Source organism: Megalops cyprinoides, chromosome 2 (assembly GCF_013368585.1).
Source record: "Megalops cyprinoides isolate fMegCyp1 chromosome 2, fMegCyp1.pri, whole genome shotgun sequence".
Taxonomy (NCBI): Eukaryota; Metazoa; Chordata; class Actinopteri; order Elopiformes; family Megalopidae; genus Megalops; species Megalops cyprinoides.
In genome coordinates, this window is record NC_050584.1 from 1,976,911 (window position 1) to 2,003,581 (window position 26,671).

Sequence of the window (26,671 nt, forward strand, 5' to 3'; positions counted from 1 at the left end):
TCAATGAGATCAATTACATGGACAAACAAAGAATTCATGGACTAACAGTGCATGGAAAAATATGACGTTCCCAGAATCTGTCTGACAAGAAGCAGAAATGAAGCAGAAACACAGCTTCAGCACAGAGATATGTCTTCAGAGATGCAATACAGGTTCTTATGTCAACTGCAGAGATCCCAGGATCAAGCAATGTTGCAGCTCTCTCATCTCTCTCTGCTAGCAAGCATATTGCTAGTAATTCCTCCTGGAAATGTGGATGAAGAGCCGGTGTTTGGAAAATTTGGAAAAATAAAAAAGATTTTAGCCTGAGCTTTGATTTTCACTGAACTCTTAGCTCTATCCCTGCCATGAAGGTAAACAACGCAGAGCCTGCAACAAATTCATTTTATACTATGCATATAATCATAGCACATGCACGATAACTCAACGCATAATTGCACAAACTTCTTTCTATTTGTTGTATTTTATACCTCTTATTTATTTTATTCAATTTATTCTTTGTTGTTTTGATGTGTGCTGGACGGTGCAGTTGTGACCCTCAAATTTCCTTTGGGATTAATAAAGTATTTCTTATTCTTATTCTTATTCTTATTCTTATTAAATTCCAGCCTTGACTGTTGTTACAGAGGGCAAAGAAAGTGACACAGTGGGAGTGTAACTAGACACATTCAGTACAAAAAACTCCTGCCACAGCTAGATGAACTTTTTGGCTAGATAGCCCTGCTGTGTATCCAATAACCACACTAAATGAACTATTTACTGTAAATGTGTAGCACATGTTGGAGGACATCCAATGGTCATTCAGTGTTACTGCTTAATGGTGTAATGCTTGTCTTTGACCTGTTGAGCAGTGTTGTGGGTCTGGCATGCAACCACAGCTGTACACAGCATGTCAGTGCTGTAATGCGGTTTATTAAATCCTGTGTTGGTAGATGCAAATATTTTAAAAAAACATTTAGTGGTGGTTATTGTGTTGTTTGGTGGCAAGCTTTTCTCTGTAGTAAAGCAGTGTGTCATGGCGTGCAAACACTGTAATATAATTTTATTTATTTACTTTTTACAACTGCTGGCAGTTGTTGCAATTATTTTTTTTAATATGAACATTATCTCATATATTGGAATTTTTGAAACTTGTGATATCTGTACTGGACGTACATTCAGTGAATAACCACCTATGAAGTTATTAACAGTAACAAAGCTGGGGGGGGGGGGGGGGGGGTGGCAGTCCCTGAAACAGGGAGGACCTGGTGGGGATGAGAGGCATCTCAGTATTAGTCAGGTTAAGTTTTAGGCAGTGGTCCATCATCCGCCCGTCCCATCTTTGCCTTACATCAGTGATCTTCAACAGGGAGTTACTGCAGGGGCTTCGCCAAATTATTTGATCCCAAGTTCATTTGATTAACTTTTTTTTTCTTCCAAAAATTAAAATATGTCCAAAAATACACATTAACATAAATACAACCTATCAGGGGTGGTTTGTTCCTTAGGGTGGTCGGGCGACGCACCACCAAAGGGGGAAAGGGAGGGAAATTTTCTGTCACATTCTGCCACAGTGTTACGCTAGCTGTGATTGTTCTAGACAGCTTGTCCTGCCTCTGAATATCATAGTTCAAATAGTGTCAAGTCGTGTTCCGTGGAGTTTCATTCTGGTTGAAAATTCCCAGATCGCTCTGATAGACTCTCATGTTAAAGAAATTTTTTTCGAACTGCCAACACTGCAATGCAATCTGTATGGGTTCCGGGTGGGCTTGCACTAACGTGCTTTCATCATATGTAACTTGGTGTAGGGATCGCCGGGGCAGCCAGCGATCTTGTCACATTCAAGGTCAACATGGCCAGTGTTACTTCAACTCAGAGCAACTCGATTGTGTCTTTAAGAGAAATGCCAGACCAAATTTAAACATCAAGCATCTACAAGGAGGGGGGATTGGATTGTATAACTGTAGATTTTCGAGGAGCTGGTATTCGCGGAAAAGGTGGCTAGCAGGCTGTGAAGTTGCTGAAGTTTGCAATGTCAAGTTAGCTAGCTGACTAATTTGCACAATGCAATGTGACAGCGTCTAGTTAGATAGCTGTTAATTTACTGATTGAACGGGTCACCCATGGGCATAAATTATGGGGGGGATGGGGGGGTTGTAACCCCCCCAATAATCAAAACCGGCCAATACAGCCCCCCCCCCCCCCCCCAAATAATCATATTCATGCAGACCTAACCCCCCCCAATGTTCAACCCAAAGTTACGTCCTTGGGGACACCTTAGCCATCATCGCAACACCTGCTAACAGCCATAGTTCTGTTTACGTAAGTTGTGTGTTTATCTTCCACATATTCAGTTCACTTCTGTACAAGTAATGTAAGTCAAAATTGTGCATTCTTGATTTTCCTAAATAAAAAAAAAGAATTACAAAAAACATGTGATGTAAATATATGAATCTGTCAATAATTATTATTTTAATGGCTTAGCATTGCATACACCATTACAAAGTACTTTTATACATGGCTCTATAGGCCGCCCTACACATTATTGTTGGCCCGGTTTAATAAGCAACACAATTTTATGCAATATGTAATAGGGGGTACCTCCGCCATATCTCTATCAGCCAAGGGGTCCTGGAAAACGTTGAAGACCTCTGCCTTACATAATCCTTATGTTGAGTGACACATGCTGATAAAAACAAATTCTGTAATATACATATCTGTAAAATTTACGGTTGTTTTGTGAGTGGTGACTCTTACAGTAATTTGAAAATTGTACAATCGTTAAAAGTGCGAGGGAAATCATAGCTTATTGTTGACTAGCCTTTGACTTAAGAAAAATTAACTGTGGATTACTAAGTTGATGTAGTATTGAAACAATGCAACAAAATGTGGTCAACATCCACACACTGAACCCTCCATGTGCCTCTGTGCAGAGCTGCCCATTTGCCCTGCAAGCCCTGAAGTAAATCAAGCAGAGGAGGACAAGGTGCTTCTGATGTGGGAACCTGTTCCATCCACCATTCCGCTTGTTTACTGCATTGAGTATAGTCGAGATGGTAAGAGTCCGGTATTTTTTCACACGTGACTTAGTTGAAGTAATATCACCAAACCACTTGATGACCTAGTTTTATTGAGCACATTACTGTAGGCAAGTTAGTAAGGCAAGAACCTACTAGAGTTCCCTGATTTAAAAATCTTGCATGGTGTGACATTCCCAGCTCCTCTGATAGTACTGCTGCCCTCATGTAATGTGTATTATGTTTACTGAAGGATGTGGTGTACAGCCCCCCACTAAGCTGACTTGGATTATGATCTCTGCTGTTTCAGGCGGGGGATGGAGACTGCTGGTGGAGGATGTGACGGACACCAGCTACATGGTCAGTAGCTTACCCAGAGGAGCAGTGTACATTTTCAGAATAGCCTGTATCAACAGAGAAGGGATGGGACCCTTCAGTGAACCCTCAGCCCCTGTCACCATTGGAGGCACACCAGAAGGCAAGGCATATATGTTTTATTTGAACACCAACACTTCAACTAAGAAGGTGTTTATGAATGGATGTAGTAGTGTATCAAGTGTAGCTTGCATCATCCCTTATGAGCCACAATAATATGGAATTTCAAATTTAGTTCATTATTTATTGTGGACATTAAAGGACCTTATATTTTAAAAGAAATTACAGCCCTTTCACAATACAGTACACACAACACTACCATGCCGATCTTTCGTGATACAGGTATTCTCTACTCAATACAATACAGAGGTCTGGGTCATCATCTGTAGGTTACACTGAATTATTAAGTAAAGTTTCATATGTTCAGAATTAAATATGAAAAATTATAATCTAAAAATCATTATAGCGGGTTGCTTTGCTGATTTATAGGCATCATAAAGGAATCGCATGTATTTGGTGACAGCTCCCTGCAGTTCTACCTGAAAAGGTGTTGACTTCCCCCTATGAGAATCATTCTGGCCATGAGAAATTTTGTCTATAGAGCTAAATTTATCATAATGTTGGCAGCCATTAGCTATGTGTACCGATGTTTTTGTAACTTTATTCGATTCCCATTGGTAGCCTTGCTTTATCAGTCACTCTGGATAAGAGCATCTGCCAAGTGATGAATGTAAATACAATAATAACGTTGTAACTCACCCTAATAATCTTCATTATCATTTTAATAAGTTCCTGGGTTGAACCCATGTTTAATGCAATTTGTTTTTTTTTTTTGTTTGTTTGTTTTTTTATTGTTTTTATCTAATCAAGTAAGTTTTCTTAGTTAAAAAGCACCACATAATTAACAAAAATTGAGCTGTTATCAGCAAAGAGTAGTCATGGGTATGTGAGGACACTGGATTTTGTGGTGCACATTGTTGGCTCTTGTAAAGGTAAAGTAAAAGTGTCCTAACTGGCCAGTGTAGGGGATCCCACCCCATTTTTGCACTTAGCATCTCAAACATCAAAAATTATTCAAACACTGATTTTTGATACTGGTGGCATGGATTTGCATTTAATAACTGTCTTACTGCTGCTTAAAAAGGACCAAAGGCTGCAAAAGTCTGACTGATGCTTCCATCATGAAGCTCTCACAATGAAAACAGCCAGGGCAGTATTTATGAAACATTTTAGAATTACTGCTAAACACAAAAGGCCATTTAAAGAATTTATATATAGAGAGTACATTTATTGTTTAAAATATGTATAATTTGTAGATGGATAGTCCTAAGTAGAAAATTAACCAAAAAAAAACAGTTATAACATTAACAGAAAGCATTGCACTTTTACAACAGGAGCATCATGAATTAACCTTGCACAGAATTTGACAAGGTTAATACTATATTATTCGCTTAGTTAGCTATTAAACAACTAAGACTGAGATCACTATTATCATATTCCACCAGCCATATAATTATTCAGTCTAACTGCCCCTCTACATCAATATCACTTACCTAAGGAAGTCCTGACTATGACAGCCTGGCTATCATACAAAGAAATGTATAGGGATTGTAGGGAACTACCTGGCTACATACCTGGCTACATATACTAGCAAGTTAGGCCAACTAACGTTTAGCAGGCATTTACTGAAGTGGCTAATTGTTGCAGCTATTATGAGATTTTTTTTATTTATAATATACTTCAGGTGTTTCACACAACAGTTATCTATGTGAAAGGCAAATCTGGATTTCTGTCTAGATACACTGAAATTGTTGACCGCTAGCTTGCTATATAACCTCTTTAGATAATCTGCATAGCTGACTATGTAGCCCTGTCATGCCATCCAAGTTTAAACCAATTGATTACGTTGCAAGCTAACATCGTTGTAGGTTACTATGTGTTTGTTGATTGTACAAAAGATATACTGTACACCTCATACTTCTCTTATATGTATTGTACAGTACGTTGAAACATGTTGAAACACAATCATTAAATGTGAAATTTACGTGAAACGTGAAATCTTATCTACATGAAACTCCGCTACAATAAACTTGCACAATCTAACAAGATCCCCCTGATTTAACTAGTTACAGAAGTAACTTCAAAATGAACAGATTTACTTTGATTATAGCCCAGTAAGTGACAAGCACTCAGTCTCTGCCTAGCAGAGCGAATGAATCAACGTTGCCATAATTAGCTCACGCAGCAAACAAATAGCTAGCTACGAACCTTCCTGGAAAACATAGCTGGCTACCTTTGGCTGCAGAGGCGAAAGCACTGGGGACAGGCTTGTTCCATTTTAGCATCTGAATAGTTATAGTAGTCAGTAAGCTTGATAGATACATTTGTTTGGAGCGAAACAATGCCAACATAATATAATTTGACATAAAATGATTTTTTTTCCACAAAGGATATTTTCAAAATAACATGAAGATAATCAAACAGAGAATAAATCATTTGCATCCAATTCACAGACCTCCTGAATCCCATACACGAAACCCTGAGGGGTTCATAGATCACAGGTTAAAAACCCCTGGCCTAAATAACATTTCATGTATCAATTATCTACAAGGCATGGAAGATCATGATAGAGTTGTGGAGAGAGGACTTGGGCAGTGGAAGAGGACAATACACATTTTCCATAGGGAAATCCGTCATACCCCAAAAGAAGCCAGCCTCATAATAAGTTTGTGTAATTCTGCACAATATATGGGATGTGTTGTATTTCCTAATCTTTTAGCTGTGTGTAAACTCAAGAATTAAAGCAGTATTAACCATTATCAACTAAAATAAATCAATAAAAACAAATATAAGCATTTAGGATTCATTTCCTACCCAGATGCTTTACAAATACAGCCCCTAGTTTATTTTTTCTTTTCCTTGTCCTGTTTTGAGATTTGAAAATAAAGAGAGGCAACTTGGAGACCTTGCATATAAATGGTGTTATGCTTGGATATGGTTTTTTCTGTCTTAGCATATGTTAGCATTTCATAATTTTAGCATTTACCAACAAACCATCTCCAATTTCTGCCCTCTGCCTTCAGAGGCCTGTAAAACAAGTCCCACTTGAAAACTTGAAAACCCACAGTGAGCAAACAACAAGAGCAAATGCTTAGGCACTAGGTCCTAGAGTTCTGTTTTCTGTTTAAAATCCTCAGTTTTGTATTTGTTTATTTCTCTTAGATTTCCATTTTAACTGTTACACAACTGAGTCGCTATAGCTTCAGGAATCCCTAAGAATGTTTATCTGTTTTTATGAACTAGGCAGGAGGAAAGCTGTTGCCAATTGATAGGGCCAACAAGACAGGTTATGTTTCACCTAATAAAGTAGGCAATGAATAGCAGCTATGAGACCAATGAGAGAATAGTGTGAACTGTTAGTGAGAACAATTTCAGTTTCCTGACAGAAGTGGTACTTGTGTATTGTGTAACTGTGTACTTATGTTCATCAATATGACAATTTGGTAAGGTTCCTCCCTGTTATGGGTCTGTGACAAATTCCCATCTGATGTACTGCATGTCTCTCTTCCATTAATCAGATTTTGACATTCCTGTCATCCATACTGAATCCCCAGTGAGGGCGATCAGTGGTTCAGCAGAACATGCTGCACACCCTACCTACAGCTTTCTCTCAGAGATCAACAGGTAATGTACATTCACACTGGTCTAAATGAAATGGGAGTGAGTAGTATCACACCAGACTAACTGTCATATAACATAACTTTTAAATTTACTATCATACCAACAAAATTATACTTTATCACTGCAAATTTTAACAATTGCTAAATATTTTCTGACTTACCATATACTCTAGCCTACAAAATGTCGGGACAGCAGATTGTGCCCTATCAGACTGCAGGGAAAAGGCTGAGACTACAGGTGTGAAAGCTTTTGGTTAAAAAGATAGTTGATCTTTGTTCTGACTTAGGGGCTGAGCCAAAACAATCACATAAATTGTTTTAAAGCACTGCATTATTTCTTTGTGTGGGTGCTGCATTTTGGGTCTGCTTGACTCCTTTATGAATTTTAATTCTTTTAAAAAATATTTAGATTACATTTATATTATTTAAGTATTTAGGGTTTCACATCCAGGAGGTACATGGATTCTAATTCTGCACGGAGAGATGTGTAAATAAAGAGAAAATTAAATAAAAACGCACCCTAGCACTGGACCAAAGGTTTTTTAAAGGTGACCTGGAAAGCACCCTGATTGGACAGTGCAGGGGCATACAGTTGTCTCACCCTCTGCTTGCTAAATCCCTGGTAAATCCAGCCCATGTGCACTTTGTAGCATTAGGTGTATTATTTGAAAGGCAGTGACTCTGTGTTTGACCATTTGGACCTTTAGCCCATGGGGTAAAAATCTGAACATCCCAAAATAATGCAAGATCAGCATTAGAATGAGAGAATAGTTTCTTTGTTTACAGACATGCAGCAAGCAGAACATTTGGACCTTTAACCCACGGATTAAGTCTGAACATCCCAAAATGACAGATCAGTGCCAGAATATGAGAGAGCCTTGTCTGGTTACAGACATGGTAGCAGATAAATAATAAAATGTAAAATGTTAACATCAAGAGTAAGTAACATAATATTATCACGTTTTATAAAGTAATGAAGCCAAACATTAATCAACCACATCATGGCTTTATATGGTTTTGAGTCAGAAATTTGGTTTTGCATTACAGTGTTGGTGTAAAGGTCAGCAGCCATTGCCTAGTCATCGCAAGTGCAAATTCCACACCTTCGGTTTCACCTGTCATTTTTCATTTAGCTAACATAAACTAATGCAGATGACCAACCAATTTTATTCGTTGCAACTACTGTATTAAAAGTAAGACAATGAGACAAATTGAAAGAGACAAACATTATTCAGACACTAATCCAGGGACTATTTTTGAATACCTTGCTACAGCCATGGCAATCCTCATATAGGGCGCTGTCTATGAAGGGAATATTGAAGGGAATCTCCAGGTACTGCCAGGTCATTTGGCAATAATGTTTAACATTCTGCAACAAATGTAAAAATTGATAAAAGGTCTTTTAAGTCTGTTAGAGTTTGTCAATACAAAATACAGACAAGGTAACAATGCAATTAATAAAATTTATTTATTAACACAACATATACAAACCCTGATAAAACAAAACAAAGTAAACTAGGATCTCTAAATAAACAGACAATGACAAACAGAAAATTAATTATAAATTAATGAATTAATTAATTTTAAAAAATTACAATTAATTAAAAATAAATGAATAAATGAGGAATGATGTTATATTAAAACATCAAAACTTTACAAAAAATGGAGTGTGAGCGTCATCACCAAAAATGCTGATTGTGAGTGTCAGATTGGGCTTTCAGCAGCTGTGAGTGAAACTATAGGAGGTCATGAAGTGATAACAGTAGTTTGATGTTTGCTGACAAAACATTAATTGTGTGTCTAGCTGTGCAAGTTATCTTATTTTGATGTAAGCTTAATTGAATTATTATATATAGAAGTTACTCTAACCAGTCTCATAATGTGATTGTAATGAGGGAAAAAATGATTATTGTACGAATCACAGATACGTTTAAACACATCTCGTAAAAGATTAAATCACCTAGGTTACTCACAATGCCAGTATTAAACAACAATGCTATACTCATTGAGTTACAGGGGAGGGCCAGTCCATTAGATTTGAGGGGATGGTTGTTTATTTTTTGTAGGCCTTCTGAGGAGGCCACAGCCCATTTTCCCTTGTTGGCTTCTGGGGTTGTCACAGGGGACAGAGAGAGGTACGCAGGGGACATCCATTGCCTGACCAGAGAATAGGTTTCCATACTGTACATTGGGTACACAGGTCAGGGAAAACAAACGCGGCATTCATGTCTGTCACTGGCGGTCCTCTTGTTCTGGGCTCCTTGCCAGGAACACATCGTTGACATGGAACGATGTCAGGAGATCTAGTTCTCTTGCATCCTTAGGAGCTGTCTTCACTGACAGCTACCAACTTTGTATTGGGTATTTGGGTCTCCAACGGCATGTCATTTGTTGTCAAGGGACTTACTTACACAGCCAGTTGTGGATTAATAACAGAGTGCATTGGGAAGAGCTTGGCTGTCCAGAGCTGCAGGTGAGAGGAACAAGACCATCAGAGAAGAGCTAAGAGGGACTGGGGGCATGGTTCTTGCTGCACTAACATGGGGCCACTTCACAGGTTATACCTTGTGCTCTACATGGGCTCTTGGTTTGGTTTGGTTACATGTAGAAAACTGGGGCCTCCAATTGCCATGTGGTCTGTTTGAACAATGGGAGCCCATGCAGACACTGCTTGACAAAGACCAGAGAATCTCAAGTAATCTCTGGGTGACGACTGTTTTATTTTTTGCCAGGCACCTCAGAGGCATTCCATGCCACACATCAAGAGCAATGCAACAGAGTTCTTTTACAAACAGTATAGTGTTGTTTTATGGCTTGATAAAGGTGGGGAATCGTGCAGAGCACAAACATTTCCTTATCAGATTCCCAGGACCATGTACCATACATTTAGAGTATGGTACATTGGAATAAATTTGGTTTAGGTTGCAAATATGTGTCCATATTCCCTTAAACCATAAACTTTTGAAGAGGGGAGCAGACTAACTTTTGAAGAGGAGAGTCCAAAGAAAAATAAGTGAATTTGCATGTTAATAAGGCAAAAGCTTTAAGATGTAGAGGCCCAAAAAGGCCATTTCTGCCTTTTTTACTTAAACAAATTAAATAAAGTCTTATATAAATAAAGTCTTTAAAAAGTCTGTTAACATAAAAAGCACACACTGTAGATACACAGTTAAACATTTTATATGAAGCGGACTACTGGCATATGAAGACTGAAATGCCAGAAACCTATTGCATTCACAGTGTTAACATAAAAAACATGATTTCGCTTGGCAATACAAGAATACTTCATGCTGAACTAGTAACAATACTTTTGTTTCACTTTTCAAATGATTTTTAGATTTTTAGATTTTTCCTAAACAGCACTCCTTCAGTATGTGTATGTGTACCACATGAACAAAAGGTTTGGTGCAGATAAGTGTTCAAATACCATTAAGGTTTTTCCAGATATCCAAGAATCATGTCCAATTTTTGTGCCAAAATCTCAAAATTTTTGATGTTTTTAGCAAGTCAAATGTCATATCCATTAGGCTTTAGTTATTATTATTAAGGCAACAAAGTGTCGTAATGGGGGCTCTGTTTATTGCCATTTTCTGTCAAGGAGGTATTGATAAGGATCAGAACAGCTTTTGCAGCAAGGAGGAAGACTTGTAATGAAACTGACAGTGGATTTGTGGTGTTGTTGAAAATGGCTTGTTAATAAATAAATAAACATTTAATAAAAGACAAGATGATTATTTATAGCTATTGTGTCAAAGAGGTCAAAGGAACAAAAAACATGAAAAACTAAGGCCAGAAACAAAAGTTGCTTAAAAATCGAGATAAAAATGATGTAATAGCTGAAATGATGAAATAGATGAGAATGAAGATAAGATTGAAATTAATGGAATTTCATCACTAAATTGGAGGATAAAGTGAGATTTCATGACACAGAAAACAATTAACATATGGTTAGCTTATTTAAACCACTCAAAGTGCTTCACAGTTCACAGAAAAGCAACTAGATAATTTAGTGTAATGTGTAATGTGAGGATCCATTTTGCTCATTACTTCTATAATGCGAGTATGTAGCTGATTACCTTTGTATTATAGGGGGCGTTTCAGTGTGGTGACACAGTGCCGGGAGGACCTGAGCAAGCAGCTGTTTGCAGCAAAGATCACCCCTTACAAGCAGGAGCAGCAACAGTTGGTGTTACGTGAATACCAGCTGCTGAAAAGATTGAATCACACCCACCTTGTCCGTCTACATGCCGCCTTCCTCACCCCTCGTTACCTAGTATTGATTGAGGAACTGTGTGCTGGACATGAGCTTCTGTACAACCTGGCCGAGAGGTAAAAGCCATACTGACACCATTGAAGTGTAAATCCTTGGTCTCGTTAAATGTCCAAAGGTCCAAAACTTCAGGGGTATAGGATTGCCATGCTGGCCAATCAAAACTTGTAACTGTTACTGTTTCAGGAGACACCAAAGCCATGGTTTTGACCGATACATGGATTACCAAGATTTTCAGGATTTTCAGCACTGCTTACACTCGTGTGGAATTAGCTTCCACAGCTTGGGGTAAAGTGGGGTAAATTTTAATTTGATTGTCTGCTTTCACTTGGATCTGCAGAGGGCTATATGCAGAGATGCACGTAAGCGAGCTGCTTCAACAGATTTTGAGTGCTGTGGACTACCTGCACAAAAACAATATTGTTCACCTGGACCTGAAGTCTGACAACATGCTGGTGACAGATCATAACCTGCTGAAGGTTGTGGACCTGGGATCAGCGCAGACCTTTTCCCCTGGCCAGACCCTCTCTGTGGAGCATGTCTGGGAATCAAAGGAGAGCAAAGGTTGGGATCGGTCTCACTTATGTGATCTCCAAAAGACAGAACGAAAACCCCATTTCAAACATCTTCAACATTATTCTCAAAATTCTGTAAAATGATCCGGTTATGACTGGTTATACATAAAATAATATCAATTTGCTTCCTTTTCTTTAATCCTTTTAATTCCTTAGCTTGCCATTAGTTAGGATTTATGGTAGGCCTCCTGGATAAAATTAGCCTTTTCATACATTATAGTTGTGTATGAAATACAATACTTTTATTGTATTTTAATACTTAAAATACAAGTCATTTTTTTATTATATCTCTAGCATTTAATGTCCTGAAGATTAGAGTAGTTCCCTGCCTCTATCATGATGTTCAGAGCCTAGGGATTCTGTAGAAGGATCTGGTGATAATATTGTTCCATGAAGATGACATTCTATGAAACAATGTTCTTCAAAGCTACATATGATGAACTGGAATATATCAGCAATGAAATACCTGGTTTGTTGAACGTAACTAACATCGACCTTTGTCTGTTTTAAGCCTCTTGCTGAACATTGTAGTTAATACGTACATAGGCTGCATCTATATCAGAAGTCACACCTCCACTCAGACTCACTGGGGAGGCTCACTCCACACAATTATCAGACACCAGATAGAATATTTTCTAATAGTATATATAATGTTAAAAAACATTAACATTCCTGGGACTGCTGAGTGGCTCAGTGGGTAATTCAATTGTTCTGAGTACAGGCCGAGTCCTACAGTTCAGATCTAGGTGAAAATCTGAGCTGTGTCATTCACCAGTAATGACTGGGTATATGGTTGCATTTGTTCCACTAGAGTAAGGTGAGTTTCTCTGGCTAGGCTTCTAGACAGTATGGATTTTTCCACATTCCAATATGGTCTGTTGGGATGTACGATGCAACATTTTCTGTCATTGCATCTTCAGTAATAGTGAGGGGAGTGCTTTGGGTGAGTACTGTTGTGCCATTTTCACCATTGTAACTCACTGAGAAAGGTAACTGTCATATAGAAACCATAGGAACCTGAATATGACTCAATATGCCCTCATTCACATTTTTCCTAAAACAACATGAGTGACTGTAATTTTCCATGTAGCATGTGCCTTGAGAAGCTGTTGCTTTGAAGTAGGTTTAATCTTTGTTAAAATATAAAAATGCTATGGACAAGTATTTTATCTTGTTTTGAGGAACATGTATGTGTCAAGTGTGTGCAATAGAACATGAAAATAACATAGTTTTGCTCACTCATGTCCAAGTTGTAACAGTGTATGCTAGGCAGATAAGTGAATTGCATCATCTTATTTATTTTTTTGAAACTGTGTTTATTGCATTTTCATAACATGTTTACATACAGTTCTGAGAAAATAGAGATTATGAAGAATACTACTGGAGAAAATGGAAGAAGATGACAAAAACATCATTATGACATACCAGTGGAGGCTGGTCATAGAAGGATTGGAAGAATAATTCTCTACATAAAAGAAGAAATAAAAGGAAGCATATAACAGAGGAACTGTGATTTAAAAATCAAAATTTAAAAATTAAATGACATAACATTATTATAGAGGGTCAACTTTGAACCAATTTTAAGTGCAAACTGGTAAAATTCAACATCATGTATCTCAAGCATATCATTTGCTGAGATTTTATACACCAGCTCTGGTATATAATCTGCCGACCAGCCATGACAAGCAACAAATTGCAACAGTAGTTTAAGCGACACAAATACAATACAAATGCCTTCAAATACCAATTTACTGAAAAGTTTAAGTGAGTTATATCAGTAATTAGCATGTAGATAGTACATGCCACATTAGCTAGCTAGTCAATTAGTTAGCTAATTTATGTTCAAAGCAGACAGTTGAACAAAGGAATTGACTTGTTGTGCGAAAATGTAAACTTTAATGTCCCATGTTATATTATGAAATGTGCATTTGATTTGAGCAAGTGTAGCAAATGTGAATGAAGTCCGTGACTCCATGAGTGAGCTCCAAACCCCTGCTCTCGCCACACAACTGAACTAGAAATGCCAATGTCCTATCAGTTCAGCTAAAGGCAATCTGTCCCCCAAAGCCAGAGGCAACATTGCTATCTAAGTCTCAGGGATTGACATCACTGCTGAAACCACTCTGCTACCCACTGCCCTACCAGCTTTACACAGGACTCACACAAGCTACTAATTTTAGCTCTGCTACACAGGTTTACAAACAACATAGATAATTTATTTATTATTTATTTCTTCCTTGAGGGTTTCTTTTTTATCTTTAGAGCTGGCAAAGGAATGTAGTTTATGTATGTAGTTGTGCAAAATTTGGAAATGGAGAAAGCAGTGATGGGCATTCACAGCAGGAGATGTACATTAACTAGGGGTCTATGTAAGTAAAATAAATTATGAAATTATTTTGGCCTGTTACAGTTTTAAATTCCTCCTCCTTAAATTCCTACATAATGCTACAGCATATATACTGATAATGATCCTGCCAAAATAAGTATTCTTCTAATAACAACCTAGACATAGAAACTAACTTCATTAGCTCGTTCAAGAAATATGGCATTATTTTTACTAAATGTTGCTATCTGTTTTACACACGTGTTTAAGTATTTTGTTTTTTACAAGACAAAGCATTATTGCTATAGGCTATTAAAATAGAGTAAACTATTATCACGGACAGAGTCACTCTGTGGTCAGAGAAGGAAACATATTGAATGAACTGAACGAGATGTAATGAAGGAATGGCCAAAATGGAAGAAAGGAACGATTCCATAGTGACTTGGTGAACTGCAGCAGACCCAAACTGTCACGAACTGAAAGAAAAGAATGAATGAACCAATTGTAGGCACTGAATGAGAATCATTGTACTGAGTAGCCTACTGATTTGTTTATTGATTGGGGTCATTTGGGTTTAATGACTCTAGTAGTTCTGACATGCTGCCTGGACAACAGGCCATCCAAATGAATCTGTTCCTCCACTCTCAGTCTGTTTTGGCTTTTCAGATTTCCATAGGCTATTAAGTTATCATTGAAGGAACATTGGGGAGGTTGTCTCACTGGTGGGTCAAACAAACATAGAGTACATTGAAAAGATTCCTTCAAAATATTTCTTTATTCGCAAACTACACAACTCTATAACAAAGAAAACAAGAGCACTGGTTTATTTCTTTATATCCAATATACAAACATAAAAACTGAACAAGGAGAGCTACTGCAGGGAAACTCTGCCTGTATTACTTGCCCGTGATATCCAATACCTGGGCTAACCAGGGAAATATGGGGATAATTCACTGGGAGAGCTCCCTGTCAGGAGATACACGGCTACAGCCTGTGTCTAGACCCTGTCCATGCCAAGTCTGATTCTGTTTTGTTTTTGCTTTTATAGATGTAGATAAACTTATTTCCCCTAGAATTAAAAGTGTCTCACTCGCCACACAACACTAACCTATGGAAATTATTCCACAGTCTACGTGGTTCTCCAAACTAAGGCAGAGTAACTTCTCAGGCTGCCAGAGCTATCTACATTAGTTTTCAGAGGATGAGAGTTCGTATTCCACCAAAAAGTGCAACTACAGGGAGTTCCAGCTTTTAAAAACTGAAAACAGAAAAAACAAGCATTTTCAACATCTCACCCCTTCAGAATGCACATTGACTAATCAAAATAATGCAGCCTACCAACAATGCAGTAATTTAATGTTTAGCCTATAATAGCTACAGTACAAATTGACAGCATTGCTTTGATGTGATACGTCATCTTTTTAAGATGATTTCACTACGATTTACTAGCTAATTATCTGGAACATCAGAATCAATATAGAATTATTTCACTTATTCTGTTGCATCCACAGCAACCAATGAGATTATATCAGACATTTACATACCCCCTTCTTTGCATTAAAGATGGAGATTAGAGACATATTCATACAGACATCATTTGCAGGTGTCATTGTTAGATATGAGGTGAAGTATCATTATATTGTATTTCATGAAATCAGAAAATGACTAAATGTTTTATGGCCCTGATAACATACAGCAAAATCAAATTACAACTCTCTTAAAATAGTAATGGTAAAACATAACATTTGTGTAACATTTTCACATATATGATTTTGAAAGGACTCCATTATCTAAATCAATTTTTAGATCAAAATATCCTTATATTGTTTTGTTCTAACAATGAAATTTGTATCCAACACATAGAAAGTATGTGGGAGTAGTTTTTTTTAACAGATGTACAATGGGGGTGAAAAGTGCAGGACTACATGTAATTCATACCTTGACTCAAGAACCTTGAACAATTTCATGTCAGTCCTAATCGTAACCCTGTTCCCTGGAGCAATTCAGACAAAGGGTCCGCTAGATGATGATATCCAGGTCTGTCTGTGTATGATAGGTGTCGAGTCTCCACGGTATCTGCTGAGTGAGTCTGATTTTTGTTTGCGGCAGCTCATGGGATTTCACTTTTCTCATCTTTTTACTGTAGAGAACATAAAGTCGGCTTGTTAGCTGAATGAAAGACAACTATATTTATCGTTTTGAATAGATATATTTTAAGAAATTGAATATGATTTGTGTGCATTGCCCTACATACAATCACACATTGTACAGATACAATGTATTACAGCATGTATTACAGAAAGAAAAATTTCAACCTCTTTTATTGCAACAGCAACATTGCCCTGCATTATATGACCAAATTACTGTTCTTCAGAGAATAAGCTTTTATTTCCAGTCTTACCTTTTACCACAATGAAAATATATTGTTCCATTATGAAATACTTTTTTATTAGTTAAGATACCCTTGTAATACATCCTTTGTGTTTGTATTGTTTGTGTTTGTCATATTAGTTGAGATTCTATTCATAATAATATGAATCCATCCATAAACATCATACACTGTGATAATAGGCCTAAAAAATCATTGTGAACTTTGTGTAAAATTTGCTTTACTTGTCTGTTATGCTTGTCAGTTTACATTGTCCTTCCAAAAGCTCCTGAAATCTTGGGAGGGCACGGTGTGGGTCCTGCGACAGACATCTGGGCCATTGGTTTTTTGACTTTTATAATGTGAGTACAGCATGTACAGACCCTGGTGTGTATTGCTGTTGTAAAGTACTGTTCTTGACTATAGAGAACGACATAAAATTGTGAAAAACATAAACTATCTCCATTATTTAGAAAGAGATGTTTTTCATTATGGCAATTTCTACAGTGACAAGTAGAAGGAGTAGATAAAATAATAATGGAAACACCTAATGAAAAAAGACATTTTTTTGAAGTAACTAATTGCAATTAAAAAATCTACATGTGTTTCATATTAATGTCAATACTAATTACTAACATGTTTCTGCTAAAAAAAGACATTTTAAATCAACACCTCAATGTGAGTTTTTAGATCAACATGAGAGGTCTAACAGATTTTGAAAGAGAGCAGATAGTGCCCTGAATTGCAAGTACATCAGTCACAGAAACGGCAAAATTATTTAAAGTGCCAAGGGGAGCAATGTGCAAAATCATGATGGTATACACCATAAAAGATACACTGGTGAAAATATTTTGTGATTCATTTATTACTTTCATTATTTGTTTTATTAAAAAGTTTCATCCTCCATACATAAGGGTTCAGCAGTAACGACCTTGCAGAACTGAACGACACATCTTAAACATAATTTCAACAAAGCAGTTTTTGAATCTTTTGATTGTGCTTTGAAATTAATGTGTTTTATTTGCTGTACAATCAAACTGTTTTTCTTTTAACCCAGAGATTAGCCCCTGTCTATTTTCATCCACCTGTTTTTTAAAACTGTCCTCCTTCAGGCTCAGTGCAGAAAACCCATTCCAATCTAACCTCCTCTGGGAATGTGAACGCAACATCAGGAAAGGGAGGATTCAGTTTGGGAAGTGCTATCCTGGTCTCTCAGAGGGTTCAGTCAACTTTATGAAGAGGACTCTCAGCAACAGGCCCTGGTGAGAGCACAGAGACATGGAAAACTGAACTCTTAACATGTCTCCGCTTTGATTGGTGCACTAATTACACTTCCAACACACATCAGAAAATTATTATCTAGTAAAAAAAATCATACAGAAAGACCAAATTGCTCATGCACAAATTTTTCTCCAAAAAGTAATACATACGTTAATACATAAACATTTCCAAAAAATTTTTCCTCCTGTTGAAAATATTATAACAAAAATACTTTCTGCATTAAACATGTGGAAAATATAAATATAATCCCGAGCTGTTATATTTTCTTTATGGGTAAAAGGTGGATCTTTGTACATGTTACCTTTAAAAACAGTAAACTCCATTTGTGGTTTTGAAATGTTTTATATTTCACCCACAAAATTCTGCCTGGTCACCTAAATCAATAGTCTTGTAGATGGAGTGGCAAATGCTAGAAATCTTAATATCTAATAATGTCTGATTATAAATCTTTTTAACAAGAGATGCCATAATTTGCACAAAACAGTACATTTTGTTTATTATTTTAACAAGCAATTGATAAAGATATTGTGGTTTCACATTTTATATGTCAGGAATAAATATGGAATCTTATTCAGTCATAGTTTGTTTCCATTCAAGCTTTGTTCAAATTGTTGTTGTATCGAACTGTGAACCTTTTGACATCTTTTGTGTGTAATGCATGTGACTGTAAACATGCAATTAAAGGTGCTGGCAGACAGTGGTTGCTGGAAGTGCTTTACAGAGTCCCTAACAGGGCCAGCCCAAGCCTTATTTGGGGGCCCCCCACCACCTCAGCGCCACCACTGCTGTTAACATAATATTGAGTTTTTGTATGATTACCATTGACATAACATAATTATGGCTGTCAATCGATAAAAAATGTATTAATTACATGCTTTGTGATTAATTAATCTAAATTAATCGAATATATCAATATTTGCCATGAGAAGCATTTAAAAATATTTCAGTTCAAATGCATTTTGGTAGATGACTGCATCAATGATAATTATAAACTTTAAAGGTCAACATCTCTTTTATTTCCCATACATTCAGAACATTTTTTCACTGTTTATATGCAATAATGGCCATAACAATCAAAAACATGACCTAATGAATTGAGGAAATAAAAAAATCAGAAATGTTTCAGCAAGAACAATGATGGAAATAAGTCCATAAGTTTCTCATTTTATCCTTGACATTGTAATGATTGTCAATGTGTCATATTTTACATTTCCGTGTATGATATAAAAGAATCTAGCCAGTCTGCAGTTGGGTATGATAAACAATAGATAGCTAGCAAGCCTACCGTGTATCTAGCCCATCCATGTATGCTACGAAGTAGCTCGCTACCCTGTAGTGGGCTGCGATTAAAAGTGGCTTGCTTGCCTACCATATAGCTAGCCTTTACATGTATGATAAACAGTAGCTGGCGAGCCTCCTGTCGGGTATGAAAGAGAGTAGCCTTTTTGTGTATGATAAAAAGCAGTAAGCTAGCTAGCTAACTAACCTGTGGTCAAGAATCTGTTTATGTGTTGCTTCACAACACATGTAAATTTAATCCTACTTTTGTCAGCAGAGCTGAATAAACAACAAAAATCATCGTTACTTGATAAACAGCCTTGTTTGTAGAAGTGTTGTATAAAAGCAATAGCATACTCGAGGTCGTCCTGTTATACTGAATATCAGCATGGCTGTGATTATCTTCAGCACTTGGCTTGCAACCTCGTACCAACGACCGAATCACAGCCATGCTGATATTCAGTATAACAGCACTCCCTCTCGTGTGATATTGATGCACAGTGACGTATGGGGTCGAGGGGCATCATAGACTGCGATTAATCTGCGTTAATTTTTTTGACGCGTTATTTTTTTCTATAATTAATTAATCAAAATTATCACATTATTTTGACAACCCTAAATATAATGTATCACCAAAAAAAAAAAAACATTTCAAGCTCTCTTGTGGGATGTTTCAGGCAGCGCCATCTCTATACACGGCTCTGGTTTCAAGCGCTCTTGGAGGCCACAGGGGGCCCTAAGCAGCCACTTAGTTCGCTTATGCATTGGGCCAGCCATGGTCCCTAAGCAGAAACAGCAACTGAAATGAAATGTATGAGGTGACAGTAGATCACTAAAAGAATAGGAGTGTGGAAAGATAAAGGAGCCTTTGGGTGGTCTTTGTGAAATGGTTACAGTGGGCTACCTTGTGTTTCAGTGATTAAGACATTAATAGAGTATTACAATCACAGAGAGTTTTAACTTACATAACACAGGCTGCTTGGCAGGTATACAGTGTGCGAGATTATGTCATGACAGTGGCAAGAATGGATAGTGTTATGTTTGTAGGTACACCATACAAGAGTCACAGCTGTCAGTTACTTTTGTTAAGAATTAACAATTAATGCATTTATAAGAGAACATTTAAATAAGAATAGCTAAGCTCGTGTTTTTGTAGTCAAAGCAACAATGCATGTTGCATGCTATGGCCTTACTAACACATTCAGGGGTACTAGAGCTTGTAATGTTAGTCATAGTAAGCATAAGGACACAGGTAATATGCAAGTGCCTACAAAGAACAGATATGACTGTAGGAAAATATTATGAAGTTAAGGTTATCCAGACAAGACACAGCAATAGTGAGAATTATTATTAAGGGTACTGGGGGTATGGCAGTAATATTAGGATGGGAAATAAGCAACGGAAGAAGATGCTAAATGAAACAAGTTTTGGCAATTATTGTTTGGTTACATCCAAACTCCAAAGGTTTGACTGAAAAAAATGTTTGACTCAGACCACATATTGTTCTGTAGGCTCTCAGTGCTTGGTAGGTATGGGGTATGCATAACCAACCCATACCTTTGCAAATGACATATCTGACCTTTCAATATACTATTGTAAGTTCCTTTTTGGTTTTGATGACAAACTATTTCATGTTGACAGGGAGAGACCCACAGCTGCAGAGTGCCTCCAGATTCCATGGATTCAGAGCATGTGCCAGTCCTCCAGGCATTGTGAATCTACTGTATGCTTCTCCACAGACAAACTGCGCACATATCTGAGGGAGAGAGAGATTAAGCGAGAGCAAGTCCGCACCAAGGTGGAGATGGTGATGTTCGAATAAGAAAGAATGTCATGTGTAATTAATGACTTTTTGGTTTTTCATTTCTTTTTTGGTGTGTTTTTGAAGTTAATATAATCTATCAACATGAGTTAGGTTGATCTACTATAGAAAGAAATTGTGTGCACCCAAGTGTATTTTTTCCTCAATGTAATCCTACATGTTACTGCAAAGGTGAAAACAGGTGGTAGAAAAAAGAATGGAAACACCAAGTGGAAAAGGACTCATATTTGATAAGTAATTTGGTCTGATGAGTCACTTTTACTCTTTTTACTGGATGGGTTTATGTTTGGAGAAAGCCAAAGGAAGCCTTCAATCCTAGTGCCTGTTCCCAGTTGCTAAAAAATGGTGGTGGATTTGTTATGGTGTGAGCAGTCATCCCATGGGGGCAGATTATTACTCTGCATGGTAGAATTATAGCCAATACAAAGTCATTTTAAGCAACCAGGTACACTATGGTGCAAACATTGTTTCCTTAAGATATTCTTAAATTCCAAGAGGATAATGCACCATACACACTGCTAAATAGAGTCAAGAGTGGTTTTCATCTACACCAGCATGAAGTCACACACCTTCAAATTCAAACAACATTGAACCTTTACAGAAAGTTCTGGAATGTATACTGTTTAGTAGATTTCCACATCCTTCATCTCCCAAAGAACTGGAGGCTTTCCCTTTTGAAGAATACATTTCCACTGCATATTATCATATATTATCTAATGTATGGTTATAAATATTGATTTGATGCTTCCATTATTTTTGTTTACCTTCTGCAGATCATAATCAATTAGCACAATTAATAAACTTTTATTTCCAAATGACATTCATCCCAAAAAGTATCATATGACATGGTATTTATGTGAGGACTGAATTTTAATTGAATACAGGAGATTCTCATTTACAGGTTTCCATTTTCCCCCTTCACACTCTGTTCCTTGATCAGACAGGTCCTCTAACACCAACATTTTTACATTTATTTTACATATTACATGTTTATTGCATGTGGGTGGACAAGTCAGTTGCATGGACACCTGGGACAATTTTGTTTATTGTTTTTATCCATTGTTTTGTTGTAGACTACCAAGCAGTGATGTTCCAGAGTCAGAGCAAGTCCTGTGTTTTACAATTTACAATTTACAATTTGGTATTTCGCAGACGCTTTTAAACCAAAGCGACTTACAATTAGTGCATCAGTCAGGTTAGCTTACTACCTCATAGGCAAAACATCGCAGTAGGAATGCAAATTAATGATTTACAGTACCATGCTCCTGTATATCCTGCAGCAATAAAACAGAAATCTGCAAGCAAAACCTGCAACATAGAGACAGGGTTAGTACAGAAGATTTTTTTTTTTTACATTTTATACCATAAAATATAAAAACATAACATAACAAGAAAGTTACACAATAGGGGACAGGTGGATTCTGAAAAGGTGGGTTTTCAGGCTCCTGAGGAAGATGGCGGGTGATTCCGCAGTTCTGATTGGGTTAGGAAGGTCATTCCACCACCGTGGTACAAGGGCAGAAAAGAGACGTGGCCGAGTGGAACGGCTGCCAGGTTCCCAAAGTGAGGGGACCGCCAGCTGCCCAGAGGAGGTTGAGCGAAGAGAGAGTGGTTGGAGTGTATGGAGTGATCAGAGACTGAAGGTAGGACGGGGCAGAGCCTCTTGTGGCCTGGTAAGCCAGCACCAGTGTCTTAAACTGGATGCGGGCTGCTACCAGAAGCCAGTGAAGTGCAGTGAGTAGCGGAGTGACATGAGAGTGTTTTGGGAGGTTGAATACCAGACGTGCAGCAGCATTCTGAACCAGCTGAAGCAACCTGATAGTGCAGGCCGGTAAGCCAGCCAGTAAGGCGTTGCAGTAGTCAAGGCGGGAGATGACTAGTGCTTGAACTAGGAGCTGGGTTGCTTCTTGGGTCAGGAAAGGGCAGATACTCCTGATGTTGTAGAGGGAGAATCTGCAGGACCGGTTGACTGCCGCAATGTGGCTTGAGTTTAGCTGGTCGTCCAGGGTCACGCCCAGGTTTTTGGCTGACCTGGAGGGGGTCACCACAGAACCCTCAATGGTGATCGGAGTGTCGATTGTTGGGGAGCTCTTAGCTGGAAAAAAGTCTTCTCCAGATTGAGCTTAAGATGGTTTGCGGACATTCAGGAGGCAATGTCAGCTAGGCAGGCTGCAATGTGTGGCCTGACCTGAGAGTCGGGGGGGGGGGGACAAACAACTGTTTGTCGTCTGCGTAACAGTGGTGGGAAAGACCGTGGGCAGAGATAACCTGTCCAAGCGATTTAGTGTAAAGGGAGAAAAGGAGTGGGCCAAGTACGGAACCTTGTGGGACCCTGGTCTGGAAAGGGCGGGGGCAGGAGACTGATTCCCTCCAAGATACCTGATAGGAACGGTCAGACAGGCAGAATTCAAACCATGTGAGCGCAGATCCTAAGAAGCCCATCCCAGCAAGGGACAAGAGAAGAATCTGGTGGTTCACAGTGTCGAACGCTGCAGAGAGGACAAGTCGTATGAGGACAGAGCTGAGTGACTTCGCTCCGGCCAAGTGAAGCGCAGAGATTGCAAGTGTGGGGTCTAGATGTATGGGCTTATCCTAAAATGAAGTTATTTTTTCTATTCTGCCACCTCTGCCAAATACTGAATACCTTCAAATTCAGTGAAATGTGAATATAGGCTATATGCTAGGTGGTATAGACTCAACCCCAAAGCAGCAGTTCTGCTCTGTCAAATTAGTTCCTGCTTTCCAGATTTCAAACTGAATTTCTGTAACATTATGCTGTATTGTGTTACATTACCCATTAGTGAAAGGTTTCACCTCTGTAAAAGAAATGATTTCACAACAGCATTGGTTTTCCAATAAATCAGATGTTTACTGCTGAATATTGACACACCTCAAAATTTTAACAGATGAATATTTTGTTGCAACTATCAGCAGTGTTACTGCACTTTTACCGTATAATTATATACTGTGCCCTCATTATTTATTTATACCCTGGAACTAAATAGTTACAAATACTTAACAAAACTTTGCACTTGATAATTATTTCTGCATCAAACATTTTGAAAATGTTATACTGTAATCTTAATTTCAATGCACAGAGCAATTAATTTTATTCCATAAAACAACAGGGTTACATTTATTCATAATTTAAGTACTCTTTTATATAAAATGTAACAAAAACAAATCTACAGAAAATTTCTGATTTTTGGAAGTTACATAGAAGCTTCTCAAGCCAGTGATACAGTAGCAACCATGCCATGAAGAGGATGCAGGACTACAGTGGTATGATTGAATGTAACCCTTATGCTTTCTGGAGTAGAACTGAGTTTTTGTGAACAATATAATTTAATTCTGTGTGATGTGATTGAAATGAAAATATAACATAAAAAATAAGCAGAAAAAACTTTTCTTTTAACTCATGAACATGTCTTTGAATTGAATGGCACATAAGCTAAAACATAAATAAAATGGCTGATCTGTGTGTACTGGCAATGTTTTATCTTGTGTTGTGTTTCCATGAAAGGGGGGATTTAGATAGTAGATAGTAAATAAATAATTGTATGTAGTGTGTGGATTGTGTGTGTGTGTGTGTGTGTGTGTGTTTGTAAATTGTGTTTCATAGACGATCTGGCAACTTGGGTAACGTCAGACAAGCATGCAAAACTTATCGGAAAGGGTAAATTCTGCTGTTTATTTTGATATGTGGTATGTTGTGAAGCCATAGGGACTTCGTGACTTGTTCAACCGAGAAGCAGGAGTGTGAAAATGGGTGAAGAAATTTGTAAAGAGATTATTTTACAGAATTTGATCTGTCTTCATAACGTGATTACTTCGGTGAAGAAGGGATGTGAATTTGGATGCAGGCTGCATCTGTCAGGCTTTAAGACATAAAAGACATTTTTAGTGACAAGTGACAAATAATTTTTTATTTAAAATTTTTATTAAAATTTTTTAAAGATTTTTCCAGAGACCCCTGTTGAGGCTTTCAGGGGGTCTCAAGTGTCAATCAAGGGGTCTTGGACCCTGCAAGACCCCCTGTATTTCGCACCCTCCATGCACGTATCACAAATGAGCACATTAGGTTAGTCAAATTAATTTATCACACCAACATAAATCGCACGTTCATTAATGAATGTATGTTGCAGTCTGCACTTATGTGACCTATTTCTGCCTGGTTGCAGATGGAAAAGAGACTTACGTGTCAAGTAAGAATACATGTATCTTGGAAAATGATGAGACACACCCTAATTTCAAGCACCACACCCTCTTTTAAAAAAAAAAAAACTCTGCCCTAAACATGCATGTCCCATATAGGAGCTTGAGCAGTCCATGTATGAATGTGATTAGCCATAAGAGAGATGCACAACTCTCCGCTAAGGCACTTAAGCGGGGTTTATATGTATGTATATCAGGTCTGAATCAGCCCCATGGTGATTTGTTCTTACACAACACTATATGACAGGACATTTTTAGCAGATACGTATTTACATTTTGCGTACACATATGACTAATGAACAGTTTTGGATGGCCAAAAGAATTTACACAAATTGAATCAATTATTCAGTAAATTAGAGGAATTTGTGCCTACACTCAGACTTCAGAGAGAATATTATGTTGTGTTTAAAGAAAATAAACATTCAATATTTAATTGATGGAATAACAATGTACGGTCAGCAAATGGTGTGAATTGATTCAAATGTGAAAGTCAATATATTTAAAATAGAAGCTTAGTTATGTTTATTTTCACTGGACTTTGCCTGTCTAGTTACCAACAATGTTCTTAAATGATCATCACAGACTTTGTACTAGGGAGCTTGGCAGGGTAAAGTCCATTTAACGTCCGGTCCAACTGATTTGGACATTTGTGTTCTCACATACAGCTCCTCTGGGTAGGGTCTAGATAAGTTCAGGGTTGCAGTACATGTCTGAAAGGGGCTTGAGAGAGTCATTTTTAGGGCACCTAGAAACACTAGGTTTGGATCTTTCAAACTGTCGAAGACAGTGTTATGATAATGGGAGTAACATGCAGGGTAAAAAGCAGGGGGTCCAAAAGAGAGTGCTAGAACTAAACAGCAAGGCATTATGTCTTCCTTATGGAAGTCACACACTGAACTTTGTTGTTGGTGACGCAGCCAAGTCATCTGTGACATCTATCAGCTTCTTTGGTCAGTTACAGTGACTTTACACTCTGTTCAGCTCCTCAGTTCATTGCTGGACCATTCTCACAGAACATGTCAAGAACTTTACACTGAAGGCATTGTCAACAACCAGGTGGGAGTGTCGGGTTGAAGCTGTTAAAGCTGTTCGCTACCAGCTGCCTGAAATCATGAGGGCATTGACTGCTCTAAAGGAGTATACCACAGAGAAACGGGATGCAGATGTTTTCTCAACAGCTGGAAGCATCTGCCAGGAGATGCAGAGATGGCCTTTTGTGGTAAGTACCATGGCGTGGTACAATATGTTGTTCCAGATAAATAAACTGAGCAAGATCCTGCAGAGCCCCAAAGTTTTAGTCGAGACAGTGAGGAAAGAAATCAGGGCAGTGACAGAATTCCTTCAAGAATTTCGAGATCATGGATTCAACTCTGCCAAAACAGATGCCAGGGAGATAGCAGAGAGGCTTGAGGTGGAGATGAGCTGGCCAGAGGTGCGTCAGAGAAGAATAACTACACAGTTTGAGTATGAAGGAAGAGAGCAAACTCA

At 37.8% G+C, this 26,671-nt stretch overlaps 1 protein-coding gene across 1 annotated transcript in view; it reads left to right on the top strand.

Annotated features, from left to right (window-relative positions):
* The window catches only part of LOC118773709 (obscurin-like), a 37,056-nt gene extending 13,967 nt beyond the window's left edge, over positions 1-23,089 (top strand). Inside the window, exons 7-16 of the mRNA XM_036522756.1 lie at positions 2,913-3,035; positions 3,307-3,474; positions 6,950-7,055; positions 11,141-11,380; positions 11,662-11,885; positions 16,853-16,949; positions 17,700-17,849; positions 20,788-20,953; positions 22,457-22,587; positions 22,963-23,089. Coding sequence (XP_036378649.1) covers positions 2,913-3,035; positions 3,307-3,474; positions 6,950-7,055; positions 11,141-11,380; positions 11,662-11,885; positions 16,853-16,949; positions 17,700-17,849; positions 20,788-20,953; positions 22,457-22,587; positions 22,963-23,089 — 1,532 coding nt within the window. The remainder of the gene's footprint in view (positions 1-2,912; positions 3,036-3,306; positions 3,475-6,949; positions 7,056-11,140; positions 11,381-11,661; positions 11,886-16,852; positions 16,950-17,699; positions 17,850-20,787; positions 20,954-22,456; positions 22,588-22,962) is intronic.
* Positions 23,090-26,671: the final 3,582 nt, after the last annotated feature.